The 27,501-nt window shown below is 43.7% G+C and overlaps 1 protein-coding gene across 5 annotated transcripts in view; it reads right to left on the minus strand.

The window, feature by feature from the left end:
• The window catches only part of TLK1 (tousled like kinase 1), a 462,887-nt gene that overhangs the window by 262,939 nt on the left and 172,447 nt on the right, over positions 1–27,501 (minus strand). For all 5 annotated transcript variants that reach the window (XM_056534350.1, XM_056534353.1, XM_056534352.1 and 2 more), the window contains one exon: positions 8,735–8,797. In XM_056534350.1, the coding sequence (XP_056390325.1) occupies positions 8,735–8,780 (46 nt within the window). In that variant the 5' untranslated portion in view covers positions 8,781–8,797. The remainder of the gene's footprint in view (positions 1–8,734; positions 8,798–27,501) is intronic.

Consider the following 27,501-nt stretch of genomic DNA (forward strand, 5'->3'; position numbering starts at 1 on the left):
TTGATAAGTAGACAGATTTATTACAGATGTATCGATAACGATGTATCGCTTGCTCATCCTTTATGCGGAAATACTCGCGGAACACATTGCAGTCTATTGGAGACTGCAGTGTCCACGCGGTCCTAGCGCCGACTGATTCAGTCGGCGCTGGCCGCACGCGGAATCTCCGGGCGGAAACTATCTGCCCGGAGATTCCGCAGTGTGAACCTAGCCTTACAGCAGGTCAGCAGTAAAGACACACCCAAGGTCAGGAGAGTGTTTCTTATATAGTAACACTTTGAGTGTGAGCTGATTGGCTAAAGGCACACTGGTGGCTCATGATGTATAAGCAGCTTTATTGCCAATCACAGTGCCCCTTTTATAGATATTTCTGAATAAAAAAAAAAAGCTCATTATTCTTTTACCCAAGGTCAGTTGCATAGTTTAAAGCATCACTGGGCGCTGGCAGGAACTAAGCTAAATTTTAACTAAAACAAGGAAAACCAGCCAATCTTAGCTAGACATCACATGTAAAAATACAAGGAATATAGATATCAAAAAATAATTTCCCCAACATAATGTATATGATATATAGATGTATTACCGCTTTGGCTGCATTTGCGCACTCTGCAGTCTGCTCCCCCACCATGGGAGGAGGTCAGTTGTCTGCTCCGCTTCATACACTAAACACTCTGAAATTTTGGTTAAATTTTTTTAGAGGAAGAGAGGACAATGAATTTTCAACTTTAATCATGCACATATTTGGCACATAACTATTAAATATAGGTATGCCACCCATGGATGTCCATCTCCTACTGTCCAGATATGAAATGTCACATCCTTGAAGCATATTTATGTGCATTGTTTTTCTAGTTGTTAATGTTATTTGACCTTTATTTCTACCAGGTTGCATCCCGGTTATGGCTGTAACACGTTCACAATATATTGCATTTCAATAAACTTACTCTGTTTGAAACTAAATATAGGTATTTAAAGGCCCATGCAGGCGACAAATTTTTCTGTTTAGTCCCTTATTGACTTCAGAAATTCCCGGGCGTCCCTTAAATGTCCAACCTAGACTTTGACCTTGCATGCCATAGATTTATCTTCAATTTTCAACAAAGAATAGTCCCATATAATCCCATCCAAATGTACATGAACATGGAATTCTTATAGAAATCTTTCTTTCTGAACAAATCCAAGCCAGAAAAATCAGCGCTATACAACTACAGAAAAAATTTCTGTAAAAATAAGACAATGTTTTATAGTGGATTTCATACAGATTTGGGGGTAAAATTCTGTCATTCAGCTATTGTATTGATGGTCCAGTGGAATAGACATTTAATGATTTTAACTATTTAGTTTGTGGCTATTTTCTTAAGTGTTCTTAGCACCTGTCTTGTCATGTCAACAGCAAGCCAGATGTCTTAAGGAATGTTGTTATACGGATAGCGGACACATGATGCTATGTGTTGTCAGATGCTTGTAAAGGGTCATAAGGTGATCTATTTCAGGAATCTAAAGTTACATTCATGGTCTGTTTCCGGAAAGCTTCATTTATTAAGGCCAACAAAACCAAACTGGAAAAATCCATTACATATTAAAGGAAACCATGTTGTACGTGATACTGATCAACAAAGCCTACTGCTGTTACCTCCCAATGACAAGACATGCTAGTTAGGAAGACTGGTGAAACCCCACCTTAGAGACATATAAAAAGGAAAAAATAAATAACTTCATAAAAGAATGATTTTATTAACCCCTAGATAACCCCTGGGTTTTTTTTAAGACCCACAGCATGATTGCAGGGGTCCAATGTGTCAAGATGGCAGCCAGAGAGCTGCTCATCTACTCTAGGGCTGCTCCAGCAATCTTTTATGGTCTACCTTCTGTCAGGCTGTTAAAGTAGATTGCCAATATCCCTGATCAGTGCTATGCCAATGCATACCACTGAATAGTAAAAGCAATCAAAAGATAGATATAAAATTAGTTTAAAAAATGTAAAAGAAAAAAAAATCCCATTTTATAAATAGAAATAAAAAATGTAAAAAAACAACAAAAAAAACATATTTGGTATTGCTGCATGCGGAAATGTTCTAACTTTTAAAATATAATGAAAATAATCCTGTACAGTGAATCGGGGGAAACCTAAAAAAAAAAAAAAAAAAATTTGATAAATAAATAGAAATGAAACAAAAAAAATGGACAAAAATTCACATATTCAAAAGCCATATCGATAGAAAGTAAAAAATAAATAAAATTTATATATATATATATATATATATATATATATATATATATATATATATATATATATCTATCAAGGCTGGTTTGTGAGTCGCTCACCCAGTGCACGCCCAGCTTTCCTCCTGTGCCGTAGACCGGCCGGTACCGCCTCCGGCTACTCACTTATGAAAGAAGAACCAAGGTCCGGCACTAGGTTGCAGGTAAAAACTTCTTATTCTTTTATTTCAAGATTCTGCGGTACAGGGTAGAAAGTCACACACACATACACACACACACACACACACACAAATACGGGACAAAAAATACAGCTGCCTAAATATGAAAGTTATAGGAATCAGAATAGGGAAATTACAATAATAGTACTAACAATAGTACAACAATAGAAAAGCATATCAGGATGGGTATTGATTTGATCGTATTGATCCCTAGAATAGAGCAAATGTCAGTTTTTCCATAGTGCACTGTGTATTAAACTAATTGGTATATATATTTATGGTAAAATTAAAGGTGTCATTAAAGAGTACAATTGGTCCAGCATAAGTACAATTGGTACTCTTAAAAACAAAGTAGGAAAAAACAAAAACAAAAAGTTTTTGTCCTGAAGGCAACGCAAGTTTTTCGTCCTGTGTCCTGAAGGCCAAAATTTACTGGGATTAAAGTAGTTTGGCAATTTCTCACACACACACACACACACACACACACACACACACGTATATATATTGCATGCTTAAAAACAGAGATTATTTAAAGGGGTACTCCGGGGATAGGGGATAAGATGTCTTATCGCGGGGGTCCAGCCGCTGGGGACCCCGGGATCTCTCCTGCATCCCCTAGTCATCTGCAGCACAGAGCCAAAGTTTGCTCCATGCCTGATGACTCACGATACAGGGGCCTGCAGTTCGTGGCGTCACTGCCCCACCCCCTCAAGAGGTCACGCCACACCCTCTTAATGCAAGTCTATAGGCTACGCCCCCTCCCATTGACTTTCATTAAGGGGCAGAGCAAGATGTCACGAGGTGCAGAGTCGTGACATCACGATCCACCAGCCCCTGTATCGTGAGTCATCAGGCAAACTTTGGCCCCTTGTTGCAGATGACTAGGGGGCTGCAAGAGAGATCGCTGAGGTCCCCAGTGGCGGGACCACCACGTTCAGATATCTTATCCCCTATCCTTGGAGAGGGGATAAGATTTCTAGGGCGGAGTACCCCTTTAAATACTATTATTATTAGTATTCATTTTTTTATTACAATTTTTTTTTTTTTTTTTAAAGCTGTCTTGTAAATTATAGTAAGTATAATTTCAACTTAAATGATAACAGAGCTCATCTGGAACGAATAAAACAATGTAGAATGTAATAAAAGACAGATGGGTTTAAAGTCTGGTTCAATATTCTAGAGTGGTGGTTCCCATAAGTCATGTTCTTCTAAGATCAAACCCCTGTGGACAGTGTATGTGTCCAAACTCCTTATTTGACCAGGTCAGGCCATTCGTATGACAGGAACCAATACAAAAAGAGAAGCCCTTCCAATTTGTAGCCCCCTTGGGAAAACTGCAGTTGCAGGCTAAAAGAAGGGAGTTGACAGGGTATGAAAAATGAAAGTTCCATTGATCTATGGCAGATTTTTACTTTCGGATATTTCATAAGTATCCAAAATATAACAATCCCATCACTATCACGAAGCAGGGATTCTCTTCCCATTGTTTGCTAATTCATGGTTACCAGCTAGGCTGCATAGTGGAGTGGACAAAGTAAAGTGCTCTTGCCATCTTTTGGAATTAAAAGGATTTCTGGAGAATTATTTTTGTTGAATTATCTTTAATTGTGCTCAAGTTGGGAGAAAAAAAATGTAATTAAAGAAATGCCCTCACCTGCCACCAATTGCCCACCGATGCATTTTGCCACTGCTCAGTGCTTCCTGGCAAACATATAGCAGTCAGTAGTCCTCCTGCTGTTCCTTCCTTGTGTTCTAAGGCAGTTTATAAGAAATAGTGTCTTAGAGTCTGTTTCCCAAGTAATATATTTGGTTATCTTGACTGCTCAGGTCTAGATGTCTGGTGGAGTTCCATTTGTTAGCCTTAAAAAGACTTTAGAGTCTGAAACTCTGAGCAGACTAGAGAGTAAATTTTAGTTAGGCCTGTCCAGGTGTAGGTTACCATTTATTAAATATTCTTTTATGAGTTTATTTTTATTTTTTGTTTCTACTATTGGTAAGTCATTTAGCCTTGCTTAGCATGCTTCTTTGGCAGCTTTCAACATTTTGCCTTAGCACCTTCAGATTGTTTCTTTTGAAAAGTTTAGTCTAGGTCTAAAGGGATACCAGGGATAGCTAGCTTAGTTGTTTGTCAGTTTAGGACAAGATAGATTAAAAGTCAGCTCTGACCTTCTAGCATTGTTTTTTGTCATTTTCTGTTTCATTTCCCTCCATTATCTTTTTATCCATTTGAATTGGCATTACACAGTTCAAGTTATGTAATGGGAAGTTGCTATTTCGTTCTTGTTACATGCTTGTATGATTTTTCATGTCACTGCTTGCTGGTCATCTTATCCTTATCCTAATGTACTTTAGGCCATTGTTAGGACCCAGGAATGGTGAATGCCATAGGTGAACCTAGTTCTGCAGTCTAGGGACGATACACCTTATCCCCTTTCAGAGAGGAAATGCATGCTCTGCCAGTCACCCACCTCATCTCCATTTCTTGCCCTGGCTTCTTTTCATATAATGATAGCTTAAGTAGGCATATAGATCTGTCTGTTCCTCATTTAAAAGGAGGCTGCATATTTTCAATCACAATTCTGAAGCTTCATATTTTTCTTACTTTAAAAGAGAGTAGGCCCCAGAATGGTAAATATTACATTTTCTAGTCAGCATTGATGTGAAGAGAGGAGCTCATATTACTGTTCATAAGATTTTAAGGTAGCATGAAGCCTTTCTCAGATAAGACAACAGTGAGCCTGTTCTAAAGAAAATTACTGTGACTAAAAAAGGTTTCCCAAATAGATTTCTTTTGTATGCCGGTTGTCACTTCCTTTTAGGTTGCTGAGGGGCACGCAACAGGGGTGTCCCCTGTGGCCTCTGCTTTTCACCCTAGCTATTGAACAGTTGCCATGTTTTTTGCAGTCCTCTACGGACATGATGGGGTTCCGTTATGGGTCCACTGAGGAGCGGGTGGCGCTATATATTGGGATGACATGCCGTTGTTTCTAAGTGATATGGCCGATCATTAGCTCCTGTCATCTCATAACAGCTTTTGGTTCTTTTTTCTGGTCTATTGATTAATTGGGACAAGTCGGTGCTTATGATCCTTTGCCTGACATCTCTCAGATTGTGGTTTCTAATATACAAGTGGTCATTAGTTTTAAAGGGAACCAATCATCAGATTTTACCCTATATAACGCTTGGCAAAGCGTTATATAGGGAAAAATCTTTATCCCCACCATCCCTGGGGGATGCTCCTGCCCCCAGGGATGATGAAGATATGAAGCTATAAACTAGTCACCGCCACGGCAGTAAGTAGTCCCCTGGGCGGGGAAGTTCCATTCACCTACTCCTGTTCTTCGTGCGGCAGCGACGCCCCCTCCGCTTGATTGATAGGCCGAGTCATCGCTCTTCACTCAACACACGGGGCAAAGCGATGACGCGGCCCGTCAATCAAACGGAGGGGGCATCACTGCTTAAATATACTTTCTGACATCTTACACAGGTTGTTGCTTTCACTGGACAATCACTTGAATTTTTATGTCAAGATGTATTAGTCCACAAGGATAGAAATTTCAAATGTTAGTTATACCAAATTAGCTTAAGGCTATTTTCACATAAGAGTTGGGTAAATCAGTTGAGAAATGAAGGTTATGGACACAAGGTTATTCTTAAGGGATCTGAAATGGATATTAACTGAAGTCCGGGACTGTCCATTATGTTAAAACATATTGTTAAAATTTAATATAAAATAACAGACCATTAAAACCCATTATTATCCTTTAAAACTTCAGTTTATCACAGTTAAAGCCAGTTATTTTTTAACCATTTCCAAACAGTTTTTTCCTGAGCATGCTCAGTAGCAACAATAGACGTAAAAATAACAAAGACTAATAAAGATTTCCTCTGTCACCATAGCTTTCAATGTTAAATTACTAACGTATGTTAAAATGTGTGTTATCTCTTACAGAATAAAAAGGAGTGCATGCCTGGTGTGAAGCCAGTCTTACAATAAACCATATACATATACATTTCTACCTTACTAACATATGTAACACTTTTCTAAATGGGGAAAACAAGAAAAGCACATTGTCCCTATTTGATGGTAGAAAATACATTTACAATTTATAACATACTTTATAAAGACAGAGGAAAGATGAAAGTACTCACAATACATAATGTACAACACAATATCCAGTAAAAAAATGCTTAGACCACAGTTGCCAGGAGATGCTAATGTATTCGGGTGGCTTCATACCACATTTTTGCAAAACAGTTCCCGTATCAGGTTTCTGGATGAAAAACGGATTCCTCAAAACCAGACTAAATTATATCAAAACGTGTGTACAAATTTTAACCCATATACGGTTAAAAACCGTATACAGTTTGAAAAATTATGTCCGGCTGCATCCGTTTTTTAAGAAAAAAAAAGGATAAGTTTTTAACGTTTCACTCTATTATGAATAAAGTTTCACATGTTTGACTGAAATTCCAAGAAAAAAAAAAGTTTACAAAGTCAAAAACCGTATTGTGCAAACTGGATGGAACCGTGCACACATACGATTCTGTATGGTTCCCATTGACTCCCATGTTAAAAAAAAAAAAAACGAATACGGTTTCCACACGGTTTTTCACCCGGACCAAAAACCGTGGTAGGCTATGGTTTTGGGTACAGAAAAAAAATAAAAATAAAAAAGTTTTCTATGGTGAGTCAATGCATACGGTTTTCAGTACTGTTCCATACGGTTTTCAAATTGAAAACGTATACGGGAACTGTACTGCAAAAACGTGATGTGAACTCACCCTTACTTTGGCTATTCTAGGCAATGCTTTTTACCTTTGACCAGACTGATTTACTTAAAGGACAAGTATCATGAATAAAATCGTATCCCCTATCCTTCAGATCGGGGATAAGTTTTAGACCGCAGGGGGTCCGAAGAGCACCCCCCTTGATCTCTTGTTTGGAGCCCCGGGTCTACAGCACAGGCGTGTGTCAGGAAGGGTAACAAAATTACAACAGTAGCCCAATCGGATAATCGACCCGTCAGTAGTTAAAAACTATTAGACAGAGAAAATTTATGACACAATTTAGGGATCATTTACACTTCAGAGATATTCCGGTCGGAGATCCCATCTGAAGTGGGCTTCCGCAAAACAAGCTGGTCCTTGGACTCCTCGGAAATGTGTTGTCTAAATAGATGGCAATGCACGTCAGAGCAGATTCTGGCGAAAGAATAAACAAGTTCATTCTTTCTGGAAAGTATGTAATTTTTGCAGCGTAAATTCCATAGTGTGAGTAGTGCCGCAGAATTTCATTGAGAACAATAGAATGCTGCTATAGAGTGAGGCCAGTGTACCAGCTGGTATGGTGCAAACCATGCTACTACGGAGGGTAGCCTCATCACCTCCCGCCACTGCGGTCACCGGTACTGTAACATTGGGGTGACCAATCGGCACACTACTGCGTAACTCTAAACAGTGCCATTCATTTAATCTCCTGCCCAACGGGGCGATTATCCAGTTGGGCTAGTGTTGAAATGTTGTTACCCTTCCAGTGCCCAGGTGGGATTGTATTGAATTATGTCTAACTGGCACACTGAAGAACCCATTACATGTGGCAGAAACGCGTTGGATTGGATATACCAAGGATATGTATTTAGCAAGGATTTCCAGGGTAACACCAAAAGGTAGATCGAGGCAGGGATCGCCCTTCCTTGGATAAGTGCCCTGACAGTTCCTGTGAGAGTAGGGGTAGTCTCCTTACAAATTGCCCATTACAGTGAGAATTTGATTCACCATCCTAGTGTGGATTAACCCAGTTTGGCAACCAAACTTCATCTGTAAATATGGGGACACCGGATGGACCTGTGAGTTGGTACATTGCCAGCGCCCCCTGTTGTCCAGAGAGTATATCATATATGTAGGGTAGGTTGAGAATCAATGTATTTGTCCTTGTTTGTTCTACCAGCAGCACTAACGATAGTCTTGTACTCCAGTGTGGTTCTGCCTGTCCTGAACTAATTATTTTTTTTTTTTTTATATATAGCGGGAACTTCAATTTTCAAGAAATAATAATACATATAAAAGTTTTTTTTTATATATAGCGGGAACTTCAATTTTCAAGAAATAATAATACATATAAAAGTTTTATAAGTATGTATAACCCCTCTGTGATTTTTTTTTTAGTGTTCAATTTGTTGCACATACTATGTTGCACAATTCTGTGACGTTGCAAATATTTAGAGAAGCAGTAAAGGATCCAAAACTGTCAAACATACATTCAAAAGGCAATAAATAGAGCATATACCTACCCCAATGCAGTATATAGTCCGTGTTCTCAACAGAAGTGTAGGACATTGAAAATTTGCCTTTTGCTGAAAGAGAGAGATGTACTGTTAAATTTTTTGGGACAGAAGATAACATTATTATGCTTAGATGTAAAGCAAGAAAAATAATACATGTCCAATTTGTGTTCCCCCAACCAGTGTGCCTCCAGCTGTTGCAAAACTACAACTTCCAGCATGCCCGGGTATTATTGTACAGCTGGAGAAACACTGGTTGGGAAAAGCTTCTCTAGTGCATACAGCAGCAGTACTGAAAGGTTTGAAATGTGTTTATCAAAGTAGTTTGCCATTCTGTATAACTTTCTGTCTTCCATTGATTTGGAACCAATGTTTGTATTCTCTGGAGCACCCCTATAAAGCGTACCTATCAAATACCATAAAAAAAACTGTTATAGGTTACTCAGTATCTGATCCTGATCATGTACATATAATTTGTATGTCTCTATCACCAATATTTCACTTACAAATAGCATATTACAGCTGCTTAATGTCTTTTCAATTGATTCAAATAGAGGGGGCGTGTCCTTCTCTTGCCTGCACTGTGATGACTCCTCCCACTCTCTGCTGACTCACTGCTCTTGGAGAAGCATAGCAGCCCTGCTCCGTAATCCTTTCCTCTCTAGTTTCATGCCGTGTACACACACACACACTGATTATTTGAGATTTCCTGTACTCTACCACCAAAGACAATATGGTGAGAGTATAACTTACATCTTCTTATGTCATTCATGTGTGTCATCCTTTGGCAGTCCTGTAATGCTGGGACTTGTAGTTTTGGAATAGTTTCAGCTACAGTGTTTGGATAACTCTTTTTTTGCAGCTGTGTTGGCTTCAGCTGTGTGTCTACAGCTTTTGCAAATCTACAACTCCCAGCATGCCCAGACTGACTGTCCAGGCATGCTTGAAGTTGTAGTTTTGCAACAGCTGGAGGCACATATTAGGTAAAACTCTGTTACAGTGGTGCCATCATATGGATTTTTAGGTGCAAAATTTAAAGAATTACGATTTTTTTTTTTTAAAGGTAAGGAGGAAAAAACTAAAGTGCAGAAACGGAAAAATCCTTAGTCCTTAAAGGGGTTATCCACCATAAGGTGATTTTTTTTTTTTTTTTTTAAATCAGATAATTTTTATTAAAGATTTTTGCAAACATTTTAAACAACAGACATACAATAAACCCCACCCTCCCACCCACCCCACAAAGAAACAATCCGTCTCTACCCTTATACCACCCATAACGCACGACCATAAGGTGATTTTAGTACGTACCTGGCAGACAGTAATGGACATGCTTAGGAAGGATCTGCGCTTGTCTTGGGGTGAAAATGGCTATGTAATAAGATTACCATAACACTGTGGGTATCTTTTTGTGAACTAGTATTTCCTGTTTGACTACAAATCCAAAAATTCCATTTTCCTCCCTCCCACACATCAGCCACCCCACCCATTGAAACATAAATGAGCTGCATTCATCAAAAGACCTGTGGTTTTCAATCAGGGTGCCTACAGCTGTTGCATTAGTTGCAGATTGATCCCTCCACCCATTGAAGCAGACAGGCTCCCTGTCATCAGCTGACTAGTGAGTCAGGTCTCGGCAGCATTGCAACCTGGGAAAAATCTGAGACAACAGTCATTTTGTATGCTGTAAAAATAAATATTGGAGTGAAAAATCACAGAAGAATTGTGAGAAAACCGTCACACATAGGTACAGACACTATATTATGAACTACACTAACTTTACAGCCCCTGTAGCTTAGTCAAATAAATAAATCCTGGAATACTCCTTTAAGGGGGTTAACTTCGTCAGCTCACACATATTCACACATAGTGCAAGCTGCTTTGTCCTGTTCATGGTGAAATCCATCAGAAAAGTTGCCTGACAGATTGGTCTCTAAGTCCTATCTCTCCTTTAGGACAGAAGAGATAAGGGCTGGGGACAGATTCATAAGGAAACGTTTCTAATTAAATCGACTATAAACAGGAATAAGGAGACTGCACTATATGTGAACACGCCACAGCATTGGTTAACAAACTTATTTTTATTTATTCTAATAAAAACCTATAGAGAATATGTTTTGCAAAACATTAAGTACAACGCAATAAAATAAAAAAAAAATGATATATACCGTATTTTTCGCCGTATAAGACGCACTATTTCTTCGCCAAAACTGGGGGGGAAAAGTTGGTGTCTCTTATACGGCGAGTACACATACCTATCGCGGCGGTCCCTGCGGCCATCAATGGCCGGGTCCCGCAGCTGATACAGGACATCACCGATCACGGTGATGCCCTGTATTAACTTTTCAGACACGGCGATCAAAGCTGACCCGGCTGCTCAGTTGGGCTGTTCGGGACAGCCACGGTGAAATCGCGGCGTCCCAAACAGCTTACAGGACACCGGGAGGGACCTTACCTGCCTCCTCGGTGTCTTCTCCGTGCCGGGATCCCCTGCATGGCCGGCGCTCTCCTTCGACGTCATCACGTCGTTGTGCACGCCGTCCCGTCATCCAATAGGAGCGGCGTGCGTAGCAACGTGATGACAGCGACGGAGAGCGTGGATCCCGGGGAAGAAGACGTCCGGAGCGTGAGGGACACGGCGACAGCGATGGAGCGACATCCAGGGCAGCGGTGGTGAGCGGTGACTGGTCCGGAGCGGTGGGGACACGTGAGTATTACCTCCTATACCAGTGGTCTTCAACCTGCGGACCTCCAGATGTTGCAAAACTACAACTCCCAGCATGCCCGGACAGCCGTTGGCTGTCCGGGCATGCTGGGAGTTGTAGTTTTGCAACATCTGGCGGTCCGCAGGTTGAAGATCACTGTTGGGTTCAGAATTTTTTTTTCTAGATTTTGCACCTTTAAAATTGGGTGCGTCTTATATGCCGGTGCCTCCTATAGGGCGAAAAATACGGGATAGATAGATAGATCGAGAGAGAGAGAAGTGTGCAGCCCTTAAATATGCAGGAGAGTAGCTAGTATGCAGAATGTATGGTAGAACTGAAAATCCATCCCATGAAGTCTAGATAAGGTGATTGTCTTCTCAAAGAGGTTTCCTTTTCGAGAGGTTTTACTATATAAAAGCTAAGGACACATTTTGCTATGCAAGAACTGCTCCTTATTAGAGATGAGCGAATTTACAGTAAATTCGATTCGTCACGAACTTCTCGGCTCGGCAGTTGATGACTTTTCCTGCATAAATTAGTTCAGCTTTCAGGTGCTCCCGTGGGCTGGAAAAGGTGGATACAGTCCTAGAAGACTCTTTCCTAGGACTGTATCCACCTTTTCCAGCCCACCGTAGCACCGGAAAGCTGAACTAATTTAGGCAGGATAAGTCATCAACTGCCGAGCCGAGAAGTTCGTGACAAATCGAATTTACTGTAAATTCGCTCATCTCTACTCCTTATAATTCTTTTCGTGCACACGGCCCTGATAGAAAGTTATTATAAAATAACACGTTTCTAAAGGAAAGAATGAATAAAGCAGGTCAATGTGATAACCCAGTTATCTTTGCTCAGTATCCTCTTCATGCACTAGACCAATATGACCATAATGGCATCACACGAGTTATAGATATATTATTACAACAATGTCAAGGATGATGTTCAAAAAAAGGTAGGTTACCATAGTAACACAACGCATACCAGTCATACAATTGCTTTCTTCGCTGCAGGATAACACACAGGTGACGCCCAAACCCTTAGCTGGCACAGTGCAGGCCGGAATTAGACAGCAAAAAATATAGGGCAACTGTGTTCTCAGCATCCACAAATATACAGTATTTTCACCTCAGCCTTTCAAATGAAGGTTATCAAAAATATGAACAGTTTCTGATCGCAGGAGGTCCAACCGCTGGGTCCCCCCGCCATCACCCATTCGGGGCCCCGTCTTAGCACCCGTGTGTGACGTTCCGCACACAACAGGTCAGCTGGTCCAAACACGCCCCATTTATTCATCTCTATGGGGGAGGTGGACACACAGTGTTTGTGTGTCTCTGCCTCTCCCATAGAGATGAATGGAGGGGCCATGTTTCGACCAGCTGACTTGCTGGGTACGAAATATGCTCTAAATGAGCAGAGTCGGGTCCCAGTGGTCGGACACTTATCCCCTATCCGCTGGACATCATCTTTAAGCAATAATTTATAACGCTTTTTAGGTGGCTATATAAATCAGTTGTGTGTTTCTTTAAATGCAGGCTGAAGTAACTTTGCAGAACTTATGCTTATGCAGAGTTTCGGGGGTAGGCTCCCCCCTTCTGCAGATTGATCAAAGGAAAATGGGGGCTACCCCAGAAACGTGTGATTGTTGTATTATTTTAACGTTCATCATCTTGATCTTAATATCTGAGACTTGCTACCTTATTTAACAAGATTTAGCAGTACCTGGTCATCAAAGGTCTTTTTTTTCTGCTACTACTATTTCGCTTGACTACTGGACGGCTTGCCCCACACTCCTGAGGACCTCCTGACTGAGCAGCTCTCTCTCTGCTTTGGTATCCCATGGTTTGGGGAAGATAGGTGCATATATCATCTACATAAGATGAGCATCCATCTTAAATAGGAGTCTACTACATATGTGGACTTTGATTTAGGGTCTCGATATGACTGGGTAATATATGGGGCTCTGGTTTTCAGTCTTTTTGTTTCTTTTCTAAAATAAATAGTGAAAAATCTGACTAAAGCACAGATGAACATGATATACATTCCTTAAGTCAAAAGCCTTAGTTTTCCCTTATAAGTCGGCGTCGGGTTGCCAGTTTGCCCTGCATGGCTTCTGACTGGTCTTTGTAGCCTTAGGGGCCATGCCTGGCAAGTGTGATGCTAGCCAGTACTGTGCAAGAAACTTTCATTCCCTTACTTTCTCCATAGGCACTGCCCAATCCTTTGCAGCCTCATTCCCAAGTCCCTCCTCTTTGTAACACAAGCACTTACACAGGAAAGGCAAAAGGAACGCTGATGCCAAGTATACCTTCTAATGGTAAGAACTCACATATGTCAGCGTGCTCACCAGCTTTTAAGCTGCTGCTGAAGTGCCTATTGATAATAGCTGTGCCAGACGTTGACTCTCTAACTGTGATATAATTGACAGCCTGGAGCGCAAGAGAATGTGTCATTCTCACTTCCTGTATCCGGTCTCGACAGAGCGGTTGCCAGAGATGGAACAGCATTATGGACGGGCAATAGGAAGTTTTTTCTAGTTGAAAGATCCCTAGTGACCAGAATTATATGCCTTTTTTCCCCTTATAAAAATGTACATTTTTTTTTTTTGTAATATATCCAAACATACATATATTCACAGCGTGTGACATCAAACCCATAGAGCCAGGCAAATAACAGCAAGAGAAATAAGAGACAGGGACACAGACATATCGGGAGGAAATTTATCAAAACTTGTGTAGAAGAAAAGTGGTACAGTTACCCATAGAAACTAATCAGATCGCTTCTTCCATTTTTCAATGGCCTGTGTACGAATGAAAGAAGCAATCTTATTGATTGCTATAGGCAACTGTACCACTTTTCTTCTACACGAGTTTTGATAAATCTCCCCCTAAGTTCCAACAGTGCACTTGTTTTTATTTTTCCAGCCTTTCGCTTCAGGCACAAATAAGTACAAAATAAATCCTGCTCGTCCTGCACTATTTATACAGTCGTCTTCCCAATCTATACAGGTGACTTACTACCAGCCACCCTACATAACTCATCAACAATGGGTAACTCATTCCAGGCAAATATCCCCTTGCACACCTCAAGTCTCCAATTCACTTCAGAGGTTTCTCACAGCCCCAGCTTCTCCTAGTTTTAAAGGCCAGTAACCAGCTGTCTTTAGGACCTGTGCTGGTCTGGACCAAACTGAAATGGGGATGAAAGGCCAAGTCCCAACCTGTCCTCCAATAAAACTTCAGGCCTAAAAATAGGACTTAAAGTCCTTATCAAAATAAGTCTTGCCAGGGGTATTACTACAAACAACAGTTACCTTGACGAAATATAGGGATCACACTTTCTCACAACATATACTGTGCATTAGAGCAAAGTTGCATGAGACGTCTTGCCTGTTTAGGTATTTTACCTCTGTAGATTAATTATCTAAAAAAGAAAGATCTGTAAGTCTTTTTTTTTTTTCCAGCAGAGAAATGATTATTCTGACATGTAGGAATAATCTAAAGAAAAATACTTGTGATTAAATAGTGACTCACCGAACACAGGCCAGGGCTACATCTAGCCGTCTAAAGACCACGCTGGAGGTGACCATGACAATGCAAAAAGACTAAACATAGCTCACACCCTACTGTTTGCCTTTGGTAGACAGCATAAAAGCAGCTATAGTAAAGGTCTGCAAAGAAGATAAGGCACAATACTGTACATTAATCATCAGGAATACATCCCACGCTTGCCGTGGTCATTGTTCCACCACCCCTTATGTATTATCTGAAGATAAACACTGTCTCTCAGTGCCACCTTCCATGATACAGATCCAAAATGGTACAGATTAGAGGTGCACCGAAATGGAAATTTCAGAACCAAAACGAAACCGAAAAAAAAAAAAAAAAATGTCCGGCCGAAACAGATACCGAAACCGAAAATGACTTCTCCCCGTCTTCTAGTAAAATGCAGCGCTCCGCTCATTAGGTCGGGAGTTCCCCCACATTAATAAGCAGCTCCCCCCCACATTAGGTCAGCAATTCCCCCACAATATTTGGCAGCTCCCCCCCCCCACAATATTAGGCAGCTCCCCCCCCCACAATATTAGGCAGCTCCCCCCCCCACAATATTAGGCAGCTCCCCCCCCCCCCCACAATATTAGGCAGCTCCCCTCCCCACAATATTAGGCAGCTCCCCCCCCCCACAATATTAGGCAGCTCCCCCCCCCCCCCACAATATTAGGCAGCTCCCCCCCCAACAATATTAGGTAGCTCCCCCCCCCACATTAGGTAGCTCCCCCCCCCAACAATATTAGGCAGCTCCCCCCCCCCAACAATATTAGGCAGCTCCCCCCCCCCAACAATATTAGGCAGCTCCCCCCCCCCAACAATATTAGGCAGCTCCCCCCCCCCAACAATATTAGGCAGCTCCCCCAAACAATATTAGGCAGCTCCCCCAAACAATATTAGGCAGCTCCCCCCACAATATTAGGCAGCTCCCCCCACAATATTAGGCAGCTCCCCCCACAATATTAGGCAGCTCCCCCCACAATATTAGGCAGCTCCCCCACAATATTAGGCAGCTCCCCCCCCCCACAATATTAGACAGCTCCCCCCAACAATATTAGGCAGCTCCCCCACATTTGTAGGCAGCTCCCCCCCCACAATATTAGGCAGCTCCCCCCCACAATATTAGGCAGCTCCCCCAACAATATTAGGCAGCTCCCCCAACAATATTAGGCAGCTCCCCCCCACAATATAAGGCAGCTCCCCCCACAATATTAGGCAGCTCCCCCACATTTGTAGGCAGCTCCCCCCCAACAATATTAGGCAGCTCCCCCACATTTGTAGGCAGCTCCCCCCCAACAATATTAGGCAGCTCCCCCACATTTGTAGGCAGCTCCCCCCCACAATATTAGGCAGCTCCCCCAACAATATTAGGCAGCTCCCCCCACAATATTAGGCAGCTCCCCCCACAATATTAGGCAGCTCCCCCCACAATATTAGGCAGCTCCCCCCACAATATTAGGCAGCTCCCCCCAACAATATTAGGCAGCTCCCCCCAACAATATTAGGCAGCTCCCCCACATTTGTAGGCAGCTCCCCCCCCACAATATTAGGCAGCTCCCCCCCACAATATTAGGCAGCTCCCCCAACAATATTAGGCAGCTCCCCCAACAATATTAGGCAGCTCCCCCCACAATATTAGGCAGCTCCCCCACATTTGTAGGCAGCTCCCCCCCAACAATATTAGGCAGCTCCCCCACATTTGTAGGCAGCTCCCCCCCAACAATATTAGGCAGCTCCCCCACATTTGTAGGCAGCTCCCCCCCACAATATTAGGCAGCTCCCCCAACAATATTAGGCAGCTCCCCCCACAATATTAGGCAGCTCCCCCCACAATATTAGGCAGCTCCCCCCACAATATTAGGCAGCTCCCCCCAACAATATTAGGCAGCTCCCCCCAACAATATTAGGCAGCTCCCCCCAACAATATTAGGCAGCTCCCCCCAACAATATTAGGCAGCTCCCCCCACAATATTAGGCAGCTCCCCCCCACAATATTAGGCAGCTCCCCCCCACAATATTAGGCAGCTCCCCCCCACAATATTAGGCAGCTCCCCCCATTTGTAGGCAGCTCCCCCCAACAATATTAGGCAGCTCCCCCCCAACAATATTAGGCAGCTCCCCCACAATAGTAGGCAGCTTCCCCCCACAGACATACAGCTTCCAGCCATATACAGTGTACGGCTGGAGGCTGTATGTCTGTACTGCTGCCCCCACAGTGTTCCGGTCACCGCTCCTCCGGCCCGGGGTCACATCTACTGCTATGGCCTATGGACCATAGCAGTAGGTGTCGGGACCGGGGGAGCGGTGACCGGAACACTGAACAAGATGACGCGGTCACTTACCAGGCCCCGGCCAGTGCGCGTTCTCCTGCGACGATCCTGCGGTCCTCCTGCGTCTCTATGGTTGTACGCACGGGACATCAGTGACGTCCCGTGCGTACGACCATAGAGGCGGAGAAGCGAAGGACTGAAGGAGGATCGCGGGAGGACGCCGGGGAATGGCGAGTGACCGGCGGACATCCTTATGTCCCAAAAAAATTTTCGGGACACAGGGATGTCCAGGCTAGGAATACTTCTTTTTATGTGCCCGGGCCGGCTCCAGTGTGTGGCTGCAGGCGGGGGCCGGCCAGAGCATATAAAACCTAATACTGTATACTAAAAACCAGGGGGCCTCCAGCTGTTGTGAAACTACAACTCCCAGAATGTCCGGACAGACTTTGCCGGTCCGGGCAAGCTGGGAGTTGTAGTTTCACAACAGCTGGAGGCACCCTGGTTTTTAGTATACAGTATTAGGTTTTATATGCTCTGGCCGGCCCCCGCCTGCAGCCACACACAGGAGCCGGCCCGGGCACATAAAAAGAAGTATTCCTATCCCGGAGAGCGCGACACCCCCTCTCATGTTGCGGCCGGCCCCCCTTGCACCCCCCCACGAGTGCCTCTGCCTCTGGCAGTGTTTGTAACTTGTGCTGTGGGCGGGCAGGGGAGGTGGCTCATTATCGGCACATTTTTAGTTGTTTCGGCATTTCCCCGAAACAGCTATTTTCGGCCGATATGTATCGGCCGCCGATATATCGGTGCATCCCTAGTACAGATACAAACAGCAGATTACAGCCCAGTATACGGAAAAATTTTAATGTTATAGGGGTCAGAAAAGTTTAGATTTTTTTTTTAAATTAGTAAAACATAACGGAAACAAACAATTTGGCATTGGTGTAATCAGGCCGACCTAAAGTATCAAAATAACATGTAAGTTTGACCAGAAGAGTAATGGCGTAAAAAAAGTTGCATTTTTTATTTCACCTCACAATTTTTATTTGTTATTTTTTTTAATGGAAAAATGAAAGGTGTCATTACAAAGTACAATTGGTCCCACAAAAAACAAGCCCTCATATGGGTATGCAGATTGAAAAATAACAGTTATGATGGGGGGCGTGGCCTGTATGGAGAGCTGAGCGGTCGCACTCTGCAGTGCTCCCACTGACCCAGCTCTAAATTACCCTGATCCTCCATTAATCCCGTTCTGGGTCTGTGGTGGGGCTGGTTCCGGTGCGGTCCAGAGGTGGTTGGTGGTGGTGCTGGAGGTGCGGGGTAGCTGCGGCGGAGGAGCTGCTGAAGCGGAGGTCCGGTGGAGCAGCGGGAGTGGTGTGAGGCTCGGCAGGTACCGGGGAGGAGGCATAGAGGGGTTCGGAACGAGCAAGTCACAGGCTCGGGGCCTAAATAGAATCCTTGGAGCGGCGGCCATTATCCCCTGCTTCGTGGGAGTGGCCTCAAGGTTGCCATGGTGTCTCCCGCGGCCGTGGGCTGGGCTGCCTCTGAGTGCTGTGCAGGTATCCCCTACTCCTACGCTGCTGCTGCAGAATAATACAACTAGCCTTTCTACCCCCCTGTCAGGGAGACTTGCTGGAGCTTGTGGTGCACTGCTCATAAGGACTGCATTCCTGCATGCTATAAAGTGGACTGCCTGTTGCCTGTAGAAGGACTGCTGGGACTTATGGTGCCGGGTGCCCACCTTGCTGCTGTGGGGGTGCTCATCTCTGTCTCTGCTGAACTTTCCTACCCTCTGCTGCTGGGACTTGTGGTGCCTCCACCTCGAGGGTTGTGTCTAGGGAGTGCGGCTGTGCATATCCCTTTGGATTGCCGTGGCTGGTGGATCTGCTGAGAACCGTGGTGCGTGCCTGCATTGCTACCTCCTGGGTGTCTGATACGGTGCTGCTCTTCTACATCTCCTACGCTGACTGTGAGGGCGGCTGGGACTTATAGTGCTCTCCTTACGGCTATGGTCTATGGACTCTGCTGTGGTGCCGATTTTCTACATCTCATACACAGGCTGTGAAGGCTGCTGCAGGTTGCGGGACTGAATACCCTGGTGCAGGCAGGGTGCTGTTGAGCTACTTACCATCTACTAACTGTCTCCTGCTGAGCTTATACTTACCTCTGGACTGTTCTTCATATTGGGCATTGTCAATATGGGCGGTCCGCGAGGCAGATCCAAGAAGTCTAAAAATACGGCTGGGGCAGCTAGAATGTCCTCAGAGGATGAGGTCTCCTTGGATGAGGCGCATTCTCAGATGAGCCGACACTCCGGGAGGGACTCCTGTCTTGCCACACCATTGATGTCCAAAGTCTCTGCTCATGCTGCCAAGGCCCTTAACCAGTTCTCTTGGCCTCCGGAGGTGGCGGGGCGAGACTCTCCTGAACAGACTCCTTCACTGTTTGCGGGCTCTCTTGGCCCTGAGAGGCAATGCTCTCGGCACCATACTGCGTGTCCTGCTGCTTTGGTGGATCAGAAGTTTACAGAATTGCTGGCGGCCTTTACCTCCTGCCAAACTCTGATGATCTCGAAGGTGGATGAGCTGCGAGAGGACTTCGTGATTCTCTGGCATGAGACACAAAAAAAATCTGTGAGCGTACGGAGGAGGTGGAATGCAGAGTTTCCACGGTTGAGGATACCCTGTACCCCCTGCCGGACCAAATGGCTTCTCTACAGCGTCAAGTGAAGGCCGTCTTGGACCAGGCTAATATGGAAAATAGACTTTGGCGCAACAATATTCGCCTGGTGGTATAGTGCTATAGTGGAGTTCTTGCTACTGCCCATTGGTTGGTGTTTAGGGTCTAGGTCTGCACATGTTCCCAGTGTTAGACAGGGTTGAGTTGGGGTTGTTTTCTGTGTGTTTTGCATCTGTTTCTGTATTTGGTGTTTGTGCCCTGTTTGTCTCTGTGCTGTCTTGTCCTGAGTTGTGTAAGTGGTGCGTGTGGTTTTTGTTCCCGGAGCGCCTTTGGTGGTGGCAATATGTTCTCTGTGCACTGTTCGATTTCTCAGGAGCTTTTTTGTGCGGGGTGGGGTCCTTTTAGGTACGGATAATGGGGTCACTTCGTATTGTGAGCTGGTAGGTTAGAGGCCTTAACTCCAAATTTAAACGGGCTCTGTGCCTCAACTTTGTAAAGAAGCAGTTGCCACACCTGATTTGTCTACAAGAAACACATCTTACTGGTCAGAAAATTCTTGCCTTAAAACGGGCTTGGATAGCGAGGGGATATCATTCCAGTTATTCTTCCTCTGCTGGGTGGGGGGGGGGTGTCTATTTTGGTGACTAAAATCACTACCTCTGGTCATTGATCAGGTAGCGTGTGACCAATTTGGGAGGTTTGTGATTCTTCAATGTCTTTAGTTTTCTTCTGGTGTCTGTGTATGTCCCCCCTCCATTCTGTGTTGCTGTCCTCGACTGTGTCACATCCAAAATTACTGACTTTTCCCTCTGTGCCTGTTCTCCTTATAGGTGACTTTAATGCGGTCCAAGATCGGAGTGTCGATTGCACTGGTGCAGCGGATCCCGGCTCCCCTTGACTTAATGCCTGGAGTGCTGCGCTCTCTTTTACAGGGGTTTGGCGTTGGAAGCATCCGTCTGACCCAATGTTCTCCTTCAATTCAGCGGTGCATCAATCATTCTCCAGAATAGATTTGGCTTAAGCCACCTTTGATCTTCTGCCTTTGGTAAGAGATGTTAAGTACACCACTAGGGAGATCTCAGACCACTCAGCTCGTGTTGTCTATGGGTTTAGGCCCTCACCAATCTTCCAAAGTTTGGCGGATGCATCCGGGCTGGCTGCAGGAGGAGATGTGACGGCATCCTTGTTGGAAGGTCACAACTGTTTTTGCGAACATTATTGATCTCACACGACAGGTTGCTGCAATGGGATGCATATAATGCTTATGTTAGGGGGGCTTTTATGACTGGGGTTGCCGGATGGAGGGCCGCATACTCTGCTAAGGAACGTGCGCTGCAGGTAGAGATTGGGGTTTTTGAAGCGGAGGTGGTGAGGGACCTTTCCCCTGATGTTGAACGTAAATGGTTAAATGCCCAGAGGGCTCTCCTGGTTCTTCAGAGGGAAAAGGTTCAAAAGCGGTTGGTGGACAGGGAGGTGGCCGTATTCTAATTTGGGGATAAAAATGGTAGGTTATTGGCTTATTTGGCTAGAGAGAGAGTAGGCCAGTGGTAGCTATACCTTGTATTAGGGGGGCGTCTGGGATTTTGGAATCTGACCCTATTGCTGTGAATGCTGTCTTCAGAGACTTTTATGATGAGCTATATACTTCCCACCTGTCGGTTGTGCCAGAAGATTTGGTGCCTTTTTTTAAGGGATTGCCTCTTCCACCCTTGACTGCTGCTCAGGCAGCTGATTTAGATGCCCCTTTCTCTGATGAGGAAGTTTCTATGCTATTGCTTCTCTGCAAACGTGGAAAACTCCAGGGTTGGATGGGATGATTGGTGATTGGTACAGGGCGAATGAGGAGCAGCTGATAACTATTCTTCAGAACCTATTTAGAGCAGCTATGGAAACTGGGAGACTCCCTGATTAGATGAGGGAGGCCTTTATTGTAGCTCTTCCTAAACCGGGGAAGGATTTAACGCTGCCTGACTCGTACAGACCTATTTCCCTCCTAAAAGTAGACAACTTTTGTCAAACATTTTGGCTAATAGGTTACGAAGGGTCATAGCCACTATCGTTCATCCTGACCAGACCGGTTTTATGTCAGGGAGAGCCACTGATATTAATGTACAACGCTTACATCTTAACATAGCCACAGTAGAAGGGGGTGTCTCTGGGGGATATGTGGTTGGTTTGGATGTGTATAAGGCCTTTGACTCTGTGGAATGGGTGTACCTTCAGGGTGTCCTCGGGTTCGGTCCTCGGTTCCGGGCATGGGTACGCTTGCTTTATGATCACCCTTGAGCCAGGGTGCGCACCATTTTGGAGGTCTCAGAGTCCGTCCAGCTGGGCAGAGGTGCGAGGCAGGGCTGCCCCCTGTCTCCTTTTTTATTTGCTCTAGCTGTGGAGCCGCTGGCGGCGGCTATTAGGTCCTCCTCTTGTATTCATGGGGTGTGTTGGGGCTCCTTGGAAGAGAAAGTCTCCATGTACGCTGATGATATGCTGGTTTAGTTTTTGTTTTCCCCTGTGGTATGTCTATTTGGTGTTATCAATGATCTCGCATCAGGCTCCCATATGCACCTGCTCATTAGGTTTCTCCTGTTCTGTGCCCGTAAGGTCCTGATAATGGCGTGGAAGGATACCTCTCCCCCCTATAGTGCGCTGGTTCAATCTGATTAACAGATTTGTACCATTGTATAGGACTCTTTACAGTAGTCGTCAATGTCCGAAAAAATTTGACAAAGTGTGGATGCCTTGGTTACTGATAGGTGAATCGGTAGTTCCTCCAGAGCGATTGGGTTCTCCTGGTAGCGTGATGTTTTTCTTTAACTAGGTGAGGTTGCTGCAGGTGTGTGTTGGTGTGTGTCTGTCGACTGTCATGTTGGTGTTCGGGCGCAGATCAACTTAATTTCCCGGCTACAGATATTTTAGTATCCAGTCTCTATTATTCTTATTGGGGGGAGGGGATAGGGAGCTCTGTGCTCGAGTTTTTTGTTCACTGTGCATGTGTTTGTTTTTCATTAAAAGTTTAAATAAATACTTTAAAAAAAGAAAAATAACAGTTATGGCTATTATAGGGCAGGGAGGAAAAAACGAAAGGTCAAAAACTAAATAAAATGATAAATACCTAATTTATGTACTATTTTGGCTGAAATTATTTTGTGTACCAGGACAAGTGGATTTTTTTTGAGGGACAAATAGATTGTGTTCCATTTTAGTCCCTTGGACAAGTATTTTTTTTATTTATTTATTTTTATTCCCACACCCCTGTACTGGATTCCTGAATCAGACTACTCACTGGACTCCTAAGTTCAAGCAGGAATTTCAATAAATATAAAAGTTACACTACAACTTTTAACACCAAACTATATATTATCCTGCTCAGTTCCACCTGCTCTATAATAATCTTTTGCCAGCCATATAATGACCAAGGAACCTCTTTGGCTGCTGAATGTTTGCCACCAAGTGCTTGCATCTCTCCAAGTCATCCTGTCTGACTGGAAAGACTACATGACTTCCTCTAGGACATACAGCATCTGGTACCAAGAACTGTTGGAAGGTTGGAATTAATCATAGTGAACCCAATTGTTCACAGTAATTTTTGTAGGTCTCCATTTCCATGTACTGTACCATATGGTTATTGAAGCCAAAGTCTAGTTTCACTAGGGTACAAAATATGACTTCTCTAGCAGCAATATGCTACTCTAGCAGTTGGAAACGTGATAGAAGAGAATTAACCCCTTAAGGACCAAGCATTTTTCTGTTTTTTGCACTTTCGTTTTTTCCTCCTCATCTTTTAAAAATCATAACCCTTTCAATTTTGCACCTAAAAACCATATGCGGACGTTATTTTTTGCACCACCAATTCTACTTTGTAATGAGGTCAGTCATTTTACCCAAAAATCTACAGCGAAAAACAGAAAAGAAAAAAAAACCATTGTAGGACAAAATTGAAAAAACGCAATTTTGTAAATTTTGGGGGGTTCCGTTTCTACGCAGTAAATTTTTTTGGTAAAAATGACACCTTATTATTAGGGCTTATTTTTTGCGCCATGATCTGAAGTTTTTATCAATACCATTTTTGTTTTGCTCTGGCTTTTTATTAATTTTATTATGTGAACAAAAATACACTATTTTGGAATTCTTTTGCACGTATGCCATTGACCGTGCGGTTTAATTAATTATATATTTTTATAGTTCGGACATTTATGCACGCGGCCATACCACATATGTTTAATTTTATTATGTTTATATATTTTTTGTATGGAATTTGGGAAAAGGGAGCGATTAAAACTTAATAAGGAAAGGGTTAATGTGTGCGTTTGTAAACTTTTTAATTTTTTACACTTTTATCCCTTAGGGGACTTTTAGGAGGAATCATTTGATTCCTAATACAGATCAATGTGGTTCAATAGAACCACACTTATCTGTGCGCTCTGCGCTCGATTGATAAAGCCTGGTCCTGCCAGGCTTTATTATTCTGAGCTAAGGAGCAGGCACTACAGGAGAGTTAAGCCCTCCGGCTACCACCAGGGACTGGATAAAGGCACCTTGAGATGCTGCTGTCAACTTTGACAGCAGCGATCCACAGGGTTAATGGCCGCCCCGCAGCGATCGCCGCATGTCAGCTATTAACGCCGGCCCCCAGCTACAGGGATAGTCCCACCTGCGCACGGACTATCCGGCAGTGCCTCCGGTCTGTAGCAATGCAGAAAAAAGGAATAACCAGCGCAGGATTGATGCAAACAGGAGCTTTATTCAAGATCACATGGATAGCACCGAATAAACCTGGTGTATTCTGTGCTATCCATGTGATCTTGAATAAAGCTCCCGTTTGCATCAATCCTGCGCTGGTTATTCCTTTTTTCTGCCAGCTACAGGAATCAGCTGGGGGCCGGCCAGTATGACGCGGATAGAGGATAAATGTAAAATAGCGAGTAGGCGACCGATGTGATCCCCTGCAATCTCCTGCCTGACGCCCTGACCATCCGCATGAATGATGCAGTGTCGACCAAGGCACAAAGCAGTGGTCAACATGCCCCCTCCATGCATATCTACGGGAGAGCCGGAGATACAGCACTCATTTATTTCTGGCTCTCCCATAGAGATGCATCAAGGGGTCGTGTTGCCCACCGATTTGGGCCGTAGTCATTAAGGCGTAGAGCTCGGGCACCAGGCAGGAGATCAAATAGGGTCTCAGTGGTCAGCCCTGCAGATAGGGGACACTTTAAGTGGGCTACTCCTTTAATAGAAGTGTGAACAAAGACTTAACTTTTTTTATGATCATTAAAAAAAATTATGATTATAAAATTTCTTAAGTCAGTCTTTAAAAATACCAGGGATCAACTATACACTTCCATTATAGATACAACCTATAAAATAAAGTAACACTGATGAAGTGAAGAGTTATGCAATCCTTTAGTATGTCCTGCAGTAGAATTAAGATACCGTGGCTTAACACTGCATAAGGAGAAAATATTCACACATTCCCTCTACCACTATCCCAGAATGGTGTTTATTGCTCATTGCGCTATTTTTAAATGGATCTGCATTGTTTTAAATAGAATGACTTCTTTTTTGTCACAGTGACAACACTTGCGTTTCAAGACTGTAATGGATGGTCAAATCTACAAAATGAAAAATGTACTCTTATATAAAAAAGGCACAAAATGTAATAATAATAGAGAAAATTTTAAGGATGACTTTAACAAAAACAGATTAAAGAGATTTGATAATTCCTTCCGATGCAATCTGATTATAATTTTGGGTCATGTAATTACATCTTCCTGGCCACGCCATAGCCTGAACCTCGACCATGGTTGGGGTCTTCCAGATTATTCATTGTATACTTAAAAGAGTCTGGGTGGTAGCATGAAAAAGAAAAACCCTGTACTTTTCTACCACTCCAACTTCTTGCTCTCTGTCCAGGTGCCTGCTCAGTCAAACAATAGCCATAACAGTGACCTACTTCCGCCATCAAATGATAGAGTAAGAAATTATTATGTCTCGGTAAAGAAAGCAGAAAGCCCTGAGAGAGAATCAAAACCATCAGAACAAGACTGGTGGGTGATCGTAGGCAGGTGAGTACAGTCCTTACTTTAATATACAAAACAAAGGGAAAAAAGGCATCCTGCACTCACCGCTCAAACTCTGGTCAGTTGGCTCCCATATCGGGCTGCTCCTCCGGTAAGGTGATCAAGGTAGCGTTGAGCGCTCTGAGGCGACTGCCGGCGGTTTCACACATAGGTATGCGCTTCTTCCGGCCCGTTTTCCCTTTGTTTTGTAGATTGACCGCTACTGAATTTGCCCTAGCACCTCCGCGGTTGGATAAAGCTGCTTACCTGACCTGATATTATACCATCCATCTCATGGGACTGCGTCCGCAAGGTATCGGTGCCATTTATTTTTTCTTTATTAAGATTTCAGTCCTTTCTTTTGTCATGCTACCCTTCTAAGCATAGAAGGTCAGATAAACCTGCAGTCTCTAAAAATGTTTATTCCGGAGCTACCAAAAAGGCCAGATACTGGAATGTCTTAGGAAATTGAAACACTTTGTATCATATCTTCACTTCACAACACAGACGCAGCAATTGCTCTCTATAACACCGTTAACACTTTAATGAATTTGAACAAGCACTTCTCATTTTCAAGTCTGCACTAACCTCTAGTAAACATGACTATGTCACTACCATGCTATCTTTTCTGTCTCACAGCCCTAAAAAACTATTTGAAATTTTTAGTCCCTACTCCACCCCTCAGAGCCATCTCCCACATCTCTCATCTCAGCTGAGAACTTTGCCACATATTTCAAACACAACAACGACAACATCAGAAAAAGCTTTAATCTACAATCCCGAACCCATTCTCAGGACTGGTCTAACCAGTGATATGTTCCTATCTTTTTGTGCACATACAACCATCACACCCATCCTTTCGAAGCCATCTTCCCCTATTTCACTAAACCCCCTTACCAAAACTCTCAATTACAGTTAAAGAGGTACTCTGGCCAGCATTCGCAACATTTAGTTCTGAACGCTTTGTGCGCGCTGTGGGGGTCTGCCACGCCCCCTTGTAACGCCACACAACGCCCCCTCAATGCAAGTCTATGGGAGGAGGCGTGATGCCCGCCATGCCCCCTCCCATAGGCTTGTGTTGAGGGGGCGTGGCATCAAAAGGGGGCATGGTCGACCCCCACAGCGCACACACAGCAGTGGAGTACCCCTTTAATGACTGCACCCTTTTCCTAATCCCACAAGTCCATTTTCTTTGTGATTCTTTCCTGAGCTTCAAACCTTTTATCCAAGCCCCATCCACTTCCTGCCACCTCCAACTCAAATTTCATGAATTAGCTTTTTTCTCAACTCTGACTCAACAAAAATGCTAGTGCATGCCCTCAATCTCTCATCTAGAAAACCATAGCTTCCTTCTTCGTGTCCTTCTGTCCAACACTCTACCTCCAGAAACCCTCATTTCTGATGCACACTTAATCTACTTGTCCTCCTCTGCCTATTTTCTCTGTCAGTCCTTTCACAATAACCCACTGTCCAGCCATTTCATCTGTGCCTCACTCTCTCTATATACTTCCTCTTACAAAACCTTCGATC

Source organism: Hyla sarda, chromosome 8, assembly GCF_029499605.1.
Source record: "Hyla sarda isolate aHylSar1 chromosome 8, aHylSar1.hap1, whole genome shotgun sequence".
NCBI lineage: Eukaryota > Metazoa > Chordata > Amphibia > Anura > Hylidae > Hyla > Hyla sarda.